The sequence below is a fragment of the Melanotaenia boesemani genome, chromosome 8, assembly GCF_017639745.1.
Source record: "Melanotaenia boesemani isolate fMelBoe1 chromosome 8, fMelBoe1.pri, whole genome shotgun sequence".
Lineage (NCBI taxonomy): Eukaryota > Metazoa > Chordata > Actinopteri > Atheriniformes > Melanotaeniidae > Melanotaenia > Melanotaenia boesemani.
Genome location: NC_055689.1, coordinates 13,735,185 through 13,750,637, shown reverse-complemented (window position 1 = coordinate 13,750,637; position 15,453 = coordinate 13,735,185). Strand labels below are relative to the sequence as shown.

Here is a 15,453-nt window from a genome sequence, read left to right as displayed (position 1 = left end):
ATATTTTTACTGCGTAGTTTGGCCTACTCCAGCTTAAGCACGAAGAATAAAAGGAAAACGACTCTTTTCTGTAAAATGCATTTCTTTCCAGCTAGAGATTTGCACTGTTTTTGTCTTTGCAGAAGAAGAGAAAAACGAGGCAGAAAGGCAGGGGTTAAAAACATGCACAGTGAGAGAAAGAAGGAAAGAAAAATGCATGTACAGCTTGACTCCCCCCTTTAGAGGTGGAGTTTGAACTTTACAGTTTGCAACGGTCAATGTTTGATTCTAGAGTTGAAGTGCAACACACTCAGAAACTCTGCTGAACTTTGACCTTCAGAGAGCAATAACAGCTCCATCTGACAGTTCACCTTATCATCAAGGTGGTATGGAATATGGGAAGGAACCAGCTTTGGTGGCTGTAAGACACCAGTCTGTTTACCATCTCTGTTAGGAGAGCAGTGGTTAGGTAATAAGGGCAGTCAGCTCTCGCAGATTTCCACTTGGGAGCAGGACAGTCCCGGACAGTGCTTCGGACGTCTGATCTGGACAGCCAGCCAGGATTGCCTGAAAACCTTCACAGAGCATTTCCAACTTTGCAAAGCTGGACAGAAAGATGATGTTGAGTAAAGATCTTCCAGACATTGAGGTAAGCTGTTAGAGTCATGTTGAACTCAGCAGGATTTTGTGTGAACTGGCTTCAAATTTACAATGAACTTTTGCAGAGTGAAATACACTAATATTTGTCTTGATAATATACATTAAACTCAAAATACACAACAGTATCTTGTAAATCATTAGAATAAATCTCAGTCTCTTGGGTGTATAATTGAGTGTATATTTCTTTTATTCTAACCACATTCTCTGAAACTTTATGGGACCAAAGCTTTATGTTTAGTAGGGTTTAATACAAAAGTCTCCCGCAACAGCATTTTTATACTTACACTAGGCAGCATTTGCATTAAACTGTCTAAATCGGTGCAATATAAACCTGAATGGAAAATACCATAGCACAGAAATGTAAATGCAAATCAATCCTGCACAAGAATTTGGGGATTAACTTCAGCCAAATATTACAGTGGTTTAATCTGAGGCCTCACATACTTTTGACACGACAAAACCAGCACTGAAGCAAAGCTCTGATGACTAAGTATGACTTTTTCTAATTTTCACATTGAGTCTCATCCATTTGTGACACTTGTAATGGACATGCTGCAGATTTTAAATGAAATGAAAGGATTAGCAATAAGAATGGAAACTTTAAATTGAAAAGAAAATAATCTTGATCGTACCAGCCTAGGGAAATGAAGGATCCACAGTATTTGGAGTGAACTTTAGGATTCCTCAACTTCAATTGGCTCAGTTTTGCCTACTGCAAATCTCTTATTGACATAATTCTCATTTTAAAATGCAGAGGTCTTTAGAAAACTTCAAAAGCTCCAAATGGAGCAAGAAAAAAAAGATCAACTCCTGACACAAGAATGATAAAGTCCCTCTGAGGACACACTGCTGAAAAGATTCTCCGATACAAACAAGTGCCTGCAGAGCCAAAAGAGGCAGAGGCTTGCAACGGAAATGGTGGCAGTGGTTTTCCCCAGTGACCACAGGAACACCATAAACACAACATAAAAAATGTTACTAACAGTGACTCTGAATGCTGGAAGAGTTGGCCTTCAAAGATACATGCACACATACTGCCACTGCTGCATGTTGCAGCACTATTAAAGATTGATCAAGAAAGCCTCATTATGAAGTCCTAATAGTTTCATGACCTTGGGCAACAAGTCATGTGTTGTGTACAAAGTTTAGATAAGTGGCAAATGACCTGGAGTAGATTCAGGTGTGCACGTGTAGAGAAGGAGCTACAGCCTCAAATGATCCCATAAAAATCTCCATAAGTGTGCGCTTTAGAATATTCCATATGAAAATTAACAGCAGCAGTCACATGTAGAAGTCACATAACCTCAGCACATCGACCTGGCAGCTCATCATTATCTTATCATCTTGAACTCCAACATTCAAACAGCCAGAATTCCCAGAATGTTCCAAGTTGTAATGTTTTCACCAGCAAATTACTGTGTGCTGCAAGGACAGATAACACCAGGTGTTCATTTACAAAACAACTCCACAGTTGTAGGCTTTTGTGTTGTTAAACTGGCGCAACTGTAAAATTAATTAGGATTTCGACAATATGTAATTCATGCACATATTATTCCACATCTCAAGAGATAATTAATATTTAAACATTATTATTGCTTTATCTCAAGGTCACAGTTAATTATTATGATAATACAAACAGGCCTAATGTGGATTTCCAGAAGAAACAGACTTTAGGTGTTAAATCTGAGAGTTGAATATGAAAGTTCCTTTGATACCCTGACATTATGGCATAATCACCATTTGGTCTTTAGATGAAGGGATTAAAAATATGCTGCATCAAAGGCCGTCCCTGGTCACCAGTATTATTTAGTGGTTAAAGAAGTAAAAACGTCCACATATTATCTTTAAGTAGTTAACTCATAAAAACAGCATTTAGAAATGTTCTGTGAGATTTGTAAGAGTGTAATAATCTAGGAGATGTTTTATTTTTGCCCTCTAAATGTGAAACTAAATGAATTCATTTTTATTTTTAGAGCATCCTGGCTCTTAATCCAAGAGTTAGGAGTCACGCTCAGATCATGTCCACAGCAAATAAAAAGAAGGAAAAGAAGCACTGGATGCGAAACCCTGAAAGGAACTGCGATGTAAGACATACACACACACATTCAAGATTTATCTTTGATTAAAAGTGTCTTTTCAAGTCCGTGAACGCAGTTGTTGTTATACCATTTGTCCTCTAAACTCTCTGCTCTCCCCACCCTTTCTTTCAGTCTTGTGTAAAGCTGGAGAACAACTTCGATGATATCAAGCACACAACGCTGAGCGAGAGAGGAGCTCTGCGAGAAGCACTGAGGTAAAAACTGAACAACTCGGTTGTTTCTTTAGAATAACTGCCTAAAACACATAAATGCATCAAATAATATTAATGTACAGCAAACCTCTGTTAACAGACCACAGCCATGTCACATGTTACTGTTCCTGATTAGGTTTAGTTTCTTTTTAAATAAGCTGAATTTTCAGGTTCACTCTTTCTGTGTGTGTGTGTGTGTGTGTGTGTGTGTGTGTGTGTGTGTGTGTGTGTGTGTGTGTGTGTGTGTGTGTGTGTGTGTGTGTGTGTGTTTGACACAGTGGTTTCTTTTTCTAACATGCTGGCTCATTCCCAATTCCTAGGCCTTCCCCCTTTTTTTCTCTCTCTCTCTTATATTCGTTCTTTGAGAGATTAAAAGTTGTGGTCATCTTGGGCTTCAGCAGGGTCCATGGGAATTTGGTTTGCTCATTGACTACTGCTCTTTGATCTCTAAAAGAAAAGAGCCCCCTTACCTCTTACATGTTCCTATTAGCCTAGGTTTAACATAAATAAAATGATCTTCTCCATGGCAACTTGGCTGCTACAGACTCCCTCAAAACTTAACCTCAGCTCTAGAAACATTTGAGTGCCAGAACTGTTGTTGTGAGCAGACTAACATTTAGTTAGAGCACTTCTGACTTCATTTGGATTGCACACATTTATTTGGCTTTTAGTCCAAAGGAATTTTCATGTCTTCAAAAGTTTTGAAACATTAGATTTAGTCCTGTCACATAAAGACATTAAAGGGATCAAATATGTCATAAGTTGATTAACAAAGATAGATTTAGTGTGACTACTTTACAGTTATCTGGGCTACAGGAAACAATTAAAGACTCTTTGTGCTGTTTCAATCAGACTTGTTGAAAACACTGGCGCTGCTTGGGACTTTGGGGTTTAAAATGCGAAGCATGTGTTCTCATCATGAATTAAAAGGGCAGTTAAAGGGGAAATTGTTCAAGCATAGACCTTTACACTAATACATTTTTGGGGCATCACTGTGTGGTGTTAGCTTCACATGCCTTGATATTTGTTGTATAAAAACATGCATACACACAAATAAAATCTGTTTTTAGGTGTCTAAAATGTGCTGATGCTCCCTGTCAGAAGAGCTGCCCAACAAACCTGGACATCAAGTCATTTATTACAAGTATCTCTAACAAGGTAAAGAACCCACACACACAGTCTAACAAGCCAGTAGAACAACACTAAAGAGGATGATGTAAGACAATAAAGTGAAGAGACCAGGGGAAAAAAAGCATAAATAAGACCAAATAAATCTTTTTATAGACATGAAATAACAGCTCTTTTTATGCATGTTCACATGTGTGTGTTTATGCATGTAACAGAACTACTATGGAGCAGCTCGGGCTATTTTATCCGACAACCCTCTGGGTTTGACCTGTGGAATGGTTTGTCCCACATCAGAGCTTTGTGTCGGGGGCTGCAACCTGTATGCCTCTGAAGAAGGACCCATTAACATTGGAGGGTTGCAGCAGTTTGCTACAGAGGTAAAACTGTTATCTGCCAAGTTTCTAGAAAACACATTAACCATCATGATGATTTACATACACCCAGAGTCATGTTGGCATTTAATTTCTAAGCTCATATATGTAAGTTTATTCTTGTTGCTGAGGTTTAAAGTGATGCAATAACACTAACACTACCTGGCTGACTTGAATTAAACTTTGTGAAGCGGAGGAGCTTGATCTGAACATGCATAATATGGTTGCCGATAACAATCAGCAGATTGATTTGGATTAATTTAAAATTAGCTATAATGTGATTGCCATCTGGCACATGTGAACTCTCATGTACAATGTGCTTGTGTGTGTGTGTGTTTACAGGTGTTTAGTAAAATGGGCATCCCACAGATCAGGAATCCTGAACTCCCACCAGCTAATGAGATGCCAACATCTTACCATGCCCCGATCGCTCTGATCGGCTGTGGTCCAGCATCAGTCAGCTGTGCCTCTTTCTTGGCCCGTCTTGGATACGATAACATCACTATATTTGAGAAGCAGAAATACACCGGGGGGCTGAGGTATGAAATCATGTGATCTCCATGACTAAAAAGAACATTCTTTAGTGTTACATTATGCTGCCCTAGGGATATAATTAAATTTAATTTAATTAGCAACAACATCTGACTATTTAGTTACTTGGATGTTAAATCTGTTAGTGTAATTTTGAATCTTGTTGATGTTGATGATGGAGTTTCAGATTAAGATCATTCCTACAAACATCTCAATTGAATTTGCATGGTAGAAATCCAGCTGACAGAAAGAGAGACACGTGAAGACTAAGTCATAATCAGTAGTGATAAAAATAAAAGAGAAAATCCAATATACCAAAATGTTTTTTCCTCCTTGCAGCACGTCAGAAATCCCTCAGTTTCGCCTTCCATATGAGGTTGTCCAGTTTGAGATAAATTTGATGAAGGACTTGGGAGTCAAGGTATCAACATCTCAGGACACATTTGTTTTACAATACCTGTTATAAGAGTTATTACATCCTTACATGTCTGTTATAATGTGTGTGTGTTTGCTGTTTTGTGTGTAGGTAGTTTGTGAGAAAGGTTTAGGTGTTAATGGCATGACTCTGAGGTCCCTAAAGGAGGAAGGATTTAAGGCTGTTTTCATTGGAATTGGTGAGTTTATCTTTAACAGTTGTACATCCTATATACCAAAGTGTGTGTGTGCTTATCTTTAAAAGAACAGAGTCCCAACTCTGTACGTATATAAAATGTGTTAGTGTACAGTATGTCTGTGTATGTTACCATAGGTCTCCCACAGGCCAACAGGGCAAAAATCTTCCAAGGATTAACTGTGGATCAAGGCTTCTTCACTTCTAAAGATTTCCTGCCTATGGTGGCGTCTGCCAGCAAGAAAGGTACTATTGGAGACGGGGCAGGGGGGTTGAGATATCAGGACATCACAGTACAGAAGAAGGGAAGACATTTTATGGCAGTTTTTTCCTACTTGCTTCAATTCTACCTTGAAAGAAGGAAATATGTTTTTATTCCACTGTGATTTTAAACAAAAGAATATTGAATCCTTTTCCAACCAGTTACTTGCAGTTTTTTGTAACTATGTTACTATATTTTATTTAAAAAAATCACTATACCAATTTTACCTAACAAACAAAAAATGTATTTGTAATGTAATTGTTTCTAACATAAAATAACAGGAAGTGGACTTGTTCAAATACAGCGCCTGTAGTGGCTGATTTAGTCTTACAGTCTGTCTTTCGTTGTCTAGGCATGTGTCAGTGCCGCTCTTCTCTCCCAGAGCTGAAGGGAGTAGTGATAGTTTTGGGGGCCGGTGACACTGCTTTCGACTGTGCCACCTCAGCTCTTCGCTGTGGAGCCAAGAGAGTGTACGTCTGCTTCAGAAAGGGATTCACCAACATCAGGGCCGTTCCTGAGGAGGTATGATGAGGATGGATGGGCAAATGTAGTTGGATAGATTGATGGATACATGTTTAATTCTTTTTCTATTAGATGGAGTTGGCTAAGGAGGAGCAGTGCGAGTTCCTGCCCTTCCTGTCTCCTCGTGAGGTCATCATGAAAAATGGTAGGGTTGCCGGGTTACAGTTCTGCCGCACTGAGCAGACAAACGAAGGTGACTGGCTGGAAGATGAGGACCAGATTGTCAGGCTGAAGGCTGATTACATCATCAGTGCTTTTGGGTCCATGTTGAATGAGCCTCAGGGTAAGGAAGGAATCGCATACCAAAGTTTATTCTCCAGCCTGACCAGGTTTTTGGGAGTTGGAATAGATTGATATTTGATGATGACATATTTTCAAAGGTGAACTTAATCAGTTGGTCGTTTGTGTGTGTTGGCGTAGTGACTGAAGCAATGGCGCCTGTGAAGCTGACCCGCTGGGGTACTCCAGAGGTGAACACAGACACAATGCAGACCAGTGAGCCCTGGGTGTTTGCTGGAGGAGACATCGCTGGTTTGGCAAACACCACTGTGGAGTCTGTGAATGATGGCAAACAGGCCTCATGGCACATCCACAGATACATACAGGTAAAACTGGCAAAAAAAGGTCTTTTCTCTATTTTCTCTAGTAATCTCTATTAAATCCAGCCATCTGAACACATCGGTTTCAGTTGTTCATTCAGAATATGCTCAAACTTTAACATATGTTTTTCTTTCTCTGTTATTTTTTAGTCTCTTCATGGACAGACAGTGGACACAGTCCCTAAACTCCCGTTATTTTACAGTGCGATAGATCAGGTGGATATCAGCGTTGAAGTTTGTGGAATAAAGTTTCCAAATCCATTTGGCCTGGCCTCTGCTCCTCCCACCACCAGTACAGCTATGATCAGAAGAGCATTTGAACAAGGATGGGGCTTTGCTCTGACCAAGACATTTGGACTTGATAAGGTAAAGTTCTGACAAACATTGTGAAGGAAAGCACCCAGAGACACCGAAAAGTATGGAAAGATTAACACATTTTTTCTTCTTTTACCTTAAGTTATTGGTCAAAGTCTTTCAATGGCCTCTTTAAACATGTTTCTGCAGGACCTGGTGACCAATGTGTCTCCTCGTATTGTGCGTGGTACCACCTCAGGTCATGTGTATGGACCTGGTCAGGGCTCCTTCCTCAACATTGAGCTAATCAGTGAGAAGACAGCAGCCTACTGGTGTCAGTCCGTCACTGAGCTGAAGAAGGATTTTCCCAAAAATGTAGATTACACATCACATCATCCTATGTTAAGATTTTCTTTTGTGGCTCAGAAGATTTTGGATATTGGAGATTAATTTTGAAGTGTAAAATGAAGTGGTTTTCCTTTGTTTCTGTCAGGTGGTGATCTCGAGTATAATGTGCAGTTACAACAAAGAAGACTGGACAGAACTAGCCAAGATGGCCGAGGTTAGGCACAGCACATATCAGTGGACAAATCAAAAAAACATTTACAGAATCCTAATGGTGTAATGACAGCAACATTGTCAAGTAAAGGTAAAAATGAGAAAATATGTGTCTTTAGGTGTCAGGAGCAGATGCTTTAGAGCTGAACCTGTCCTGTCCTCATGGGATGGGAGAGAGGGGCATGGGACTGGCCTGTGGACAGGTACGTGTTTCTGAACCATCTAGACCTTCTTTTCTAAATTCATATAAGTAAAATGATTTCCTCTTCAACTGTAACATAATATAGCATCTTGACAGTTAAATAGTTTGACTTATGTGTGTGTTTACTCTGTCATAAGGATCCAGTGTTGGTGCGTAACATATGCCGGTGGGTGCGTGCAGCCATTTCCATTCCATTTTTTGCCAAACTGACACCAAATGTTACCAATATTGTTGACATCGCCAAAGCTGCCCATGAAGGTGACAATGATTCATAACATTTTTACCTCCTTTTTATTTTCCATTGTTTCATCATTTTACTGAGCAGACTTCACAACATCTGAAACCCAGAATGCAAAATGAATGATGTTGCTTAACAGTTTGTGCTTGTATGTGTTGTTTTGTGATAAAGGTGGAGCCAGTGGTGTCACAGCCACCAACACAGTCTCAGGTTTGATGGGACTGAAGGCTGACGGTTCTCCCTGGCCAAGTGTTGGTGGGAGCAAACGCACCACATACGGAGGGGTGTCTGGTAAGTAAAAAGCCTGCACAAGCTTTAGAAGAGGGAAAGTCAAACTCCAGTCCTCAATGGCCACTGGCCTGCAGGTTTTAGATGTTTCCCTTTTACACACAAAAAAGAGTCTTGTAATTAATTGTAAATAAAAGCTTTAGTCACTGGACAAAAAAATGTGTATACCCTTGTATGAATGCACTATGTAAAAAAAGACATTACTTACATAAACTTAGAAAATAATTTTGTTTCCAGGTAACGCCATCAGACCAATTGCTCTTAAAGCAGTGGCAGCTATTGCCAAGGCAATCCCTGGTTTCCCTATTTTGGCCACTGGGGGTATTGACTCAGCAGAGACTGGACTGCAGTTTCTCCATGCTGGGGCCTCAGTGTTACAGGTAATAACTGAATCCTTGTTCATCACTTCGTAATAATAAGCTTTTCTGAGATTGATACCCAACACATTATTAATTCAAAACAGGCACAGAAACTCTGAGTGTTGTCATAATAGTGGAATAGTGATAGTGACATTTCTGGCTGTAAGTTATTTGACTTGTGTATTATTATCTATATGCAAATAATATTCCAGCTGTGACAGTTATGATACTGTAAAGCTGTCAATTTTTTCTTCCCTAATGTAGTTCATTTCTGTTTTTTTAAATCATAAAGTCCAAATTTCTATGATGCAGAAAGTATGAAAAAAGAGACTTCTAATGATAATATTATTTGCTGTTTACAGTACTGATCCTAATAAGTGACCCAATGCAGTTGCAACTTGTATGAAAGTTCTTATATGTATGGAGATCAATAAAGCACTCCAGATTATGTTTTTATTAGGGTATATCAGTTTGAAAATAATAATTGTTGTCTTTTTATTACACTCTGATGATGAATTTATACCCATAGATACCATGGGCCTCCCTCCTCAAGGACAAATTAAACATTGGCTTTATTATGTAGTTAGCTGCTGTCTGCAATATCTGCAGCTGACTTTTATTTTATTACATTTTGCATAGTGGAGAGTTAATTAAATTTAAATAGCTATAATATTAGGAAACATTGCTGTTTTGTTTATGGAGACTCTCTGATTGTGTATGATTTTAACAGGTGTGTAGTGCAGTTCAGAACCAGGACTTCACTCTGATTGAGGATTACTGTTTGGGTATGTGACAGTGTTTCTATATGTTTTACTGCTATAGGATGTTCATAATATCATATAATAAAAATTATAATATAATATAATATAATATAATATAATATAATATAATATAATATAATATAATATAATATAATATAATGTTTAGGTCTGAAAGCCTTGTTGTACCTTAAGAGCCTGGATCTGAAGGACTGGGATGGTCAGTCTCCTCCCACTGAGAGACACCAAAAAGGAAAACCAGTTCCCAAACTGGAAGACCTGGTTGGAAAGGTACAGCTACATAATTATGACATGTATGTGATTGCAGTTATGTGATTATGTGCTAGTAGGGTTTAGTAACAATTAGATTGATTTTATGGTCTTAAAGGTGATTGTTACAAACCTACAGAAATTTAATTCCTGTACAAGTTGCAAATTTGTAATCTCTAAAAACATTGACTCATAATTTAATTTAAATTTTAATACTTTTTCTGAATGTTTGATGTGTGTAGAGTCTCCCTAGCTTTGGTCCATACCTCCAGGAGAGGACAGAAGCCATAGCAAAGTACAAGAAACAGCTTAGAGACATTGGTAAAGGTGATTCAGCAGACGCAAACATTAGCCAGAACAACAAGCCCAAAAGACCTGTTCCTGCTGTCAAGGTGTGGATCAATCTCACTTTCATGATTCTGCATGATTAAATAAGCTTTGTTTAGTGAAACAAGTGTTTGTTGTGTTCATAGGATGTGATAGCCAGAGCGCTGCGCCACATTGGAGCATACCAGGAGCTTGACAACATTGAGCAGGTACACAGTTTTTACTTGGTTGTTGTAGTAATTTATGAGTTTATTTCTTTAAAAGTACACAAGTACATAAAAAGTAAGACTAATGAACAAATGACCACCATATGTTTAATCATTCTTGATATTCTTGGGCTTTTTAATGTAGTCCAAGTAAGTGCATGAAAGTCATTATTCACAATCCTCCTCTGTGTTCTCAGGTCCAGGCTCTGATAGATGAAGATATGTGCATCAACTGTGGGAAATGTTACATGACCTGCAATGATTCTGGATACCAGGTATGTCTGTCAGTTACTTTAAGACAGTGGTTCTTGAAGTTTTTCTACTGTGCCCTCTTTTGGAGGGATAATCATTCCCCCCCTCCTATATATATATATATATATATATATTACTATACTCATAACATCACAGACGTGAGGGAGATGTAATAAAAAACACATTTAATGTTAAACCAAGAGCAAGATATCTGCCCTCTTTTATCCCAGTTACCTGTTTATTCAGAATCACTGGAATGTTTACAAGAGCCCAAGTTTTCAAAACATTAGTTTGTCTGCAATATTTTCCCAATCCCATGCGCAACCCGTCATGTTAACACTCTCCCAAGGTGCCCCCCCCCCCTAATTGTTTAAGACAATTATCAATTTCTTTCTCTTAAAGGTTATTGTGAATATTCAGTCCTATAACGTGACTTTCTGACTCTCTGTCCAGGCTATACAGTTCGACCCAGAGACCCACCTTCCGTTTGTGACTGACAGCTGTACTGGCTGCACTCTGTGCTTCAGTGTCTGTCCAATCATAGACTGCATCCAGATGGTTACCAGGACAACACCTCATGTACCAAAAAGGGGTATTCCCATTAGTCCTATCTGTTAAATGAACTAAGCAAGCCAGTGCTTTCTACCAGTGTAATAGCGAAGATCAGACATTGTAAAGTTTGCTTTGGTGAAATTGCTGTACAGTCCCAGTAATGCAGAAATGTGAGAAAGTGATCACAGGAAAAAAAAAAAGTTTGTTCTCTCATTAGACAATGCAAGGTGTTTTGGAATAAATTAATTTATGAGATTAATTTATGAAAAGGACACAGTTATCCTAATTTGTATTAATAACAACAGTAATAATGTTGGATCATTAATTCGCTCTGACTTAAATTATATTAGTTAATGTAGGATTATGACCTCATCACCAGGATTTTAAATTAATATAAAATTTACTGTTTAATCCATGTATTAATATAAAAGGAATTTCCTTTAAATAAAACTTACCGTCGCCAGAGCATAAAACTAACTGGATTTTTGTAGTGATTACACACAAACAAAAGCAGGATACTTCTATGTTTGTGGTATCCTTTACCTAAGGACTCTACAAAGCGTGATTAACATACCCTGGATTTCTCTCCGTTACCTGGGTTGACTTACCCAGACATCCAGGATCTGGATAAGTTGTACTACAAAGCTGGTTATCAACTCGGTTACTCAACCCAGGGTTTTCCAATTAAGACTAGTGCACGTTCACATAAAAGGGGCGGCGTTAACCCTGAAGTTACCTCGATAAGAGAAAATTCAGCTTCGAAGTACAGGCCTCTACTTACAAATTAGAAAGAACCAAGATGAATAACTGTTCTAACAGTTCTTATGTGCAATGTTGAGACATTGTGCTTTTCATTTATCTACAATTTAAAGATCATTAGCATATGCTTCTACTTTATACACCACAACAGTTATCTGACAGATTAATAGTTTACATAATAATAATAATAGTAATAATAATAATAATAATAATAATAATAACAATAATAATAATAATAATAATAATAAAGATATGTGCTGGACCTCAAGAAGGATTCATATAGCATTTGTCCGTTCAATAAATTTTTAGCTAATCAAAAAAATACTTTTACAAGGATGTTGAAAATACTGTTAACATAAATAGTGAAACAAGACTGAAAGGTTTGCTTCACCATAGACAATTGAAAATTTAATTCTAGGTAACGTTTTTCATTAGAATATTAAACAAAGGGTTTAAATGAGCATGTTATCATTTAGTTGAGTTTTAGTAAATTTGTTGTTTGATGTAGTTGATATGGTACTAGAAGACAAAATTTGGGTTTTAAAGTTGTAATATATTTTAACACGTTTAAAGTTGTTTAATGACCAATTGATTACTGAGTTGTTTGTTTGTTTGTTTGTTTGTGTCATAACTAATTTCTGATATTTAATATGTTGATAAGATGTTTATTTAGAAATTATTTAACAAACACACACACATAAATAAAAAGTATCTGTCTACAATGGGAAAATGGTTGAATCTAGTGTAATACAGTGAAAGTGTCATATATCACTACTCTTCCTCAAAATGAAATGCTGACATTTAAATTGACATTAAATTACAAGAATAAAAATGCATATATATATATATATATATATATATATATATATATGGGTGCTCTTTGGTTGAGCGAGAGTCTCAGGTATGAAAAACTGAACAGCACCAGGGCCTGATATGGTTCACACCTACTGGCTGTAGAAGCTAACTGCACTCCATGAGCGCCTGGCAGCACAAATGACCCAGATGCTAAAGGATGGGACCCACCCTGAATAGCTAACTGAAGGCTGGACAATCCTGATCCAGAAGGATCCCCTGAAAGGAACAGTTCCATCCAAATATTGGCCAATAACCTGTCTCCCCACCACATGGAAGCTCATGTCAGGCATCATACCGGCTAAGATAAGTGGGCACATGGATCAATACATGAGCAGAGCACAGAAGGGCATTGGTAAAAACACCAGAGGAGCAAAACACCAGCTGCTGGTAGATAGAACAGTTGCTCGGGACTGCAGAACCAGGAATACCAATCTGTGCACTGCCTTGATTGATTACTAGAAAGCCTATGACTCAATGCCACACATATGGATCATTGAATGCTTGGAGATGTATAACATCAACAGGACTCTAAGAGCCTTCATTGCAAACTCAATGCGGCAGTGGAAGACCACCCTTGAGGCCAACTGCCAGCCAATTGCACCAGTGTCCATCAAATGTGGCATATACCAAGGAGATGCCCTGTCCCCTGTGCTGTTCTGCATAGGTCTGAACCCCCTCAGCCAAATAATCACCAAGACTGGCTATGGATAACGACTCAGGAATGGGTCCACCATCAGTCACCTCCTCTACATGGATGACATCAAGCTGTACGCCAAGAGCGAGCAAGACATTGACTCACTGATCCACACAACCAGTATCTACAGCAATGACATCAGAATGTCATTCGGACTTGAGAAGTGTGGGCGGATGGTGACAAAGAGAGGGAAGGTAGTCCATACAGAAGGGGTTTCACTCCCAGACGGCAGAATAGCACACATTGAGGACAGCTACAAGTACCTTGGAATCCCACAAGCAAATGGCAACCTTGAACAGGCCACAAGAAAAACAGCCACAGCCAAATACCTCCAATGAGTAAGGCAAGTCCTAAGGAGTCAGCTCAATTTCAAGAACAAGGTCCGGGCAATGTGAAAACACGAAAGCTCCTGACCATGCATGGAAGGTTCCACCCCAAATCCAGCACCCTGAGACTGTACACTAAGCGCAAGGAAGGAGGCAGAGGACTAGTGAGTGTCAGAACCACTATCCAGGATGAGACATCCAACATCCTTGAATACATCAGGAAAATGGCCTCAACGGACAAAGTGCTCGGTGAATGTCTCAGGCAGTGGAAAACAGATCATGTGGTGATGGAGGAACCATCATGGGAGGAAAAGCCCCTCCATGGGATGTACCACTGACAGATAACTGAGAAATCCTACCAATGACTAGAAAGGGCTGGACTGAAAGACAGCACAGAGGCACTGCTGCACAGGAGCAGGCCTTGAGCACCAGCAATAGAGACCCAGATCTACCATACAAGACAAGGTCCCAGGTGCAGACTGTGCAAAGAGGCCCCTGAGACAATCCAGCACATAACTGCAGGGTGTAAGATGCTGGCAGGGAAAGCTTACAAGGAGTGTCATAACCAAGTGGCTGGTATAGTGTACAGGAACATCTGTGCGGAGTACAGACTGGAAGCCCCCAAGGTCAAGCTGGGAAACACCTCAGAAGGTGGTAGAGAATAACCGAGCTAAGATCCTGAGGGACTACCAGATCCAGACCGACAAAATGGTAATGGCAAACCAACTGGACATTGTGGTGATGGACAAACAGTAGAGGAAAGCCATTGTGGTTGACATCGCAATACCAAGCGATTGCAACATCAGGAAAAAGGAACATGAGAAACTAAAGAAATACCAAGGCCTGAAAGAAGAACTTGAGAAGGCCTGGAAAGTGAAGGCAACAGTGGTGCCCGTGGTCATCGGAGCACTCGGGGCAGTAACCCCCAAACTGGAAGAGTGGCTACAGCAGATCCCAGGACGAACCTCAGACATCTCGGTCCAGAAAAGTGCAGTCCTAGGAACAGCAAAGATACTGCGCAGAACCCTCAAGCTCCCAGGCCTCTGGTAGAGGACCCGAGCTTGGATGGATGAGAGACCGCCCACGGAGGGCGAGGGGACAATGTTTTTTTTTTTTTTGCTAATCTTTTACATACAGTCATCACCAACGCTCCGTCAGTGACATTTTATTATATAGACAACAATTCATTTGTATGTTTTTAAAATAAATGACCAATTATTCACAAAATCAAACTTTTATTAAAGGGTTAAAATCTTGAAAATTATTTCATTGTATGTTTCATTTACTTATTTTTATTCATTTACTCCTATTTATGTATTGGTTTTTATATTATTTTTAAATAAATTTTTTCTTATTTATTGTTATTAATTAATTCAAATTTATTTGATTTTTTTAGTCTTTCATATATTCTTTATTTTTTATTGTATTTATTTTGTTTTTATAAATAATGCAAATAAAGTCAGGTGTTAAGGAGTTCATTCATGAAAAACTAATAAATTTTTATTTATTTATTTATTTATTGGTTTATTTATTTATTGCCACAAATGTGTCCACAGGGTGCAA

The 15,453-nt window shown here is 38.8% G+C and overlaps 1 protein-coding gene across 1 annotated transcript; it reads left to right on the top strand.

The window, feature by feature from the left end:
* The first annotated feature begins 270 nt into the window (after positions 1 to 270).
* On the top strand, positions 271 to 11,729 carry dpydb (dihydropyrimidine dehydrogenase b). The gene is made up of 25 exons (XM_041992018.1): positions 271 to 628; positions 2,613 to 2,723; positions 2,850 to 2,932; positions 4,000 to 4,087; positions 4,273 to 4,434; positions 4,771 to 4,967; positions 5,299 to 5,380; positions 5,486 to 5,573; positions 5,708 to 5,815; positions 6,184 to 6,353; positions 6,426 to 6,636; positions 6,774 to 6,958; positions 7,103 to 7,318; positions 7,457 to 7,621; positions 7,740 to 7,808; positions 7,924 to 8,007; positions 8,144 to 8,264; positions 8,416 to 8,535; positions 8,770 to 8,912; positions 9,622 to 9,676; positions 9,819 to 9,940; positions 10,162 to 10,311; positions 10,393 to 10,455; positions 10,650 to 10,727; positions 11,158 to 11,729. The coding sequence occupies exons 1-25, from the start codon at positions 596 to 598 to the stop codon at positions 11,320 to 11,322; spliced, it is 3,069 nt and encodes a 1,022-aa protein (XP_041847952.1). The 5' UTR covers positions 271 to 595; the 3' UTR covers positions 11,323 to 11,729.
* The last annotated feature ends 3,724 nt before the right edge of the window (positions 11,730 to 15,453 follow it).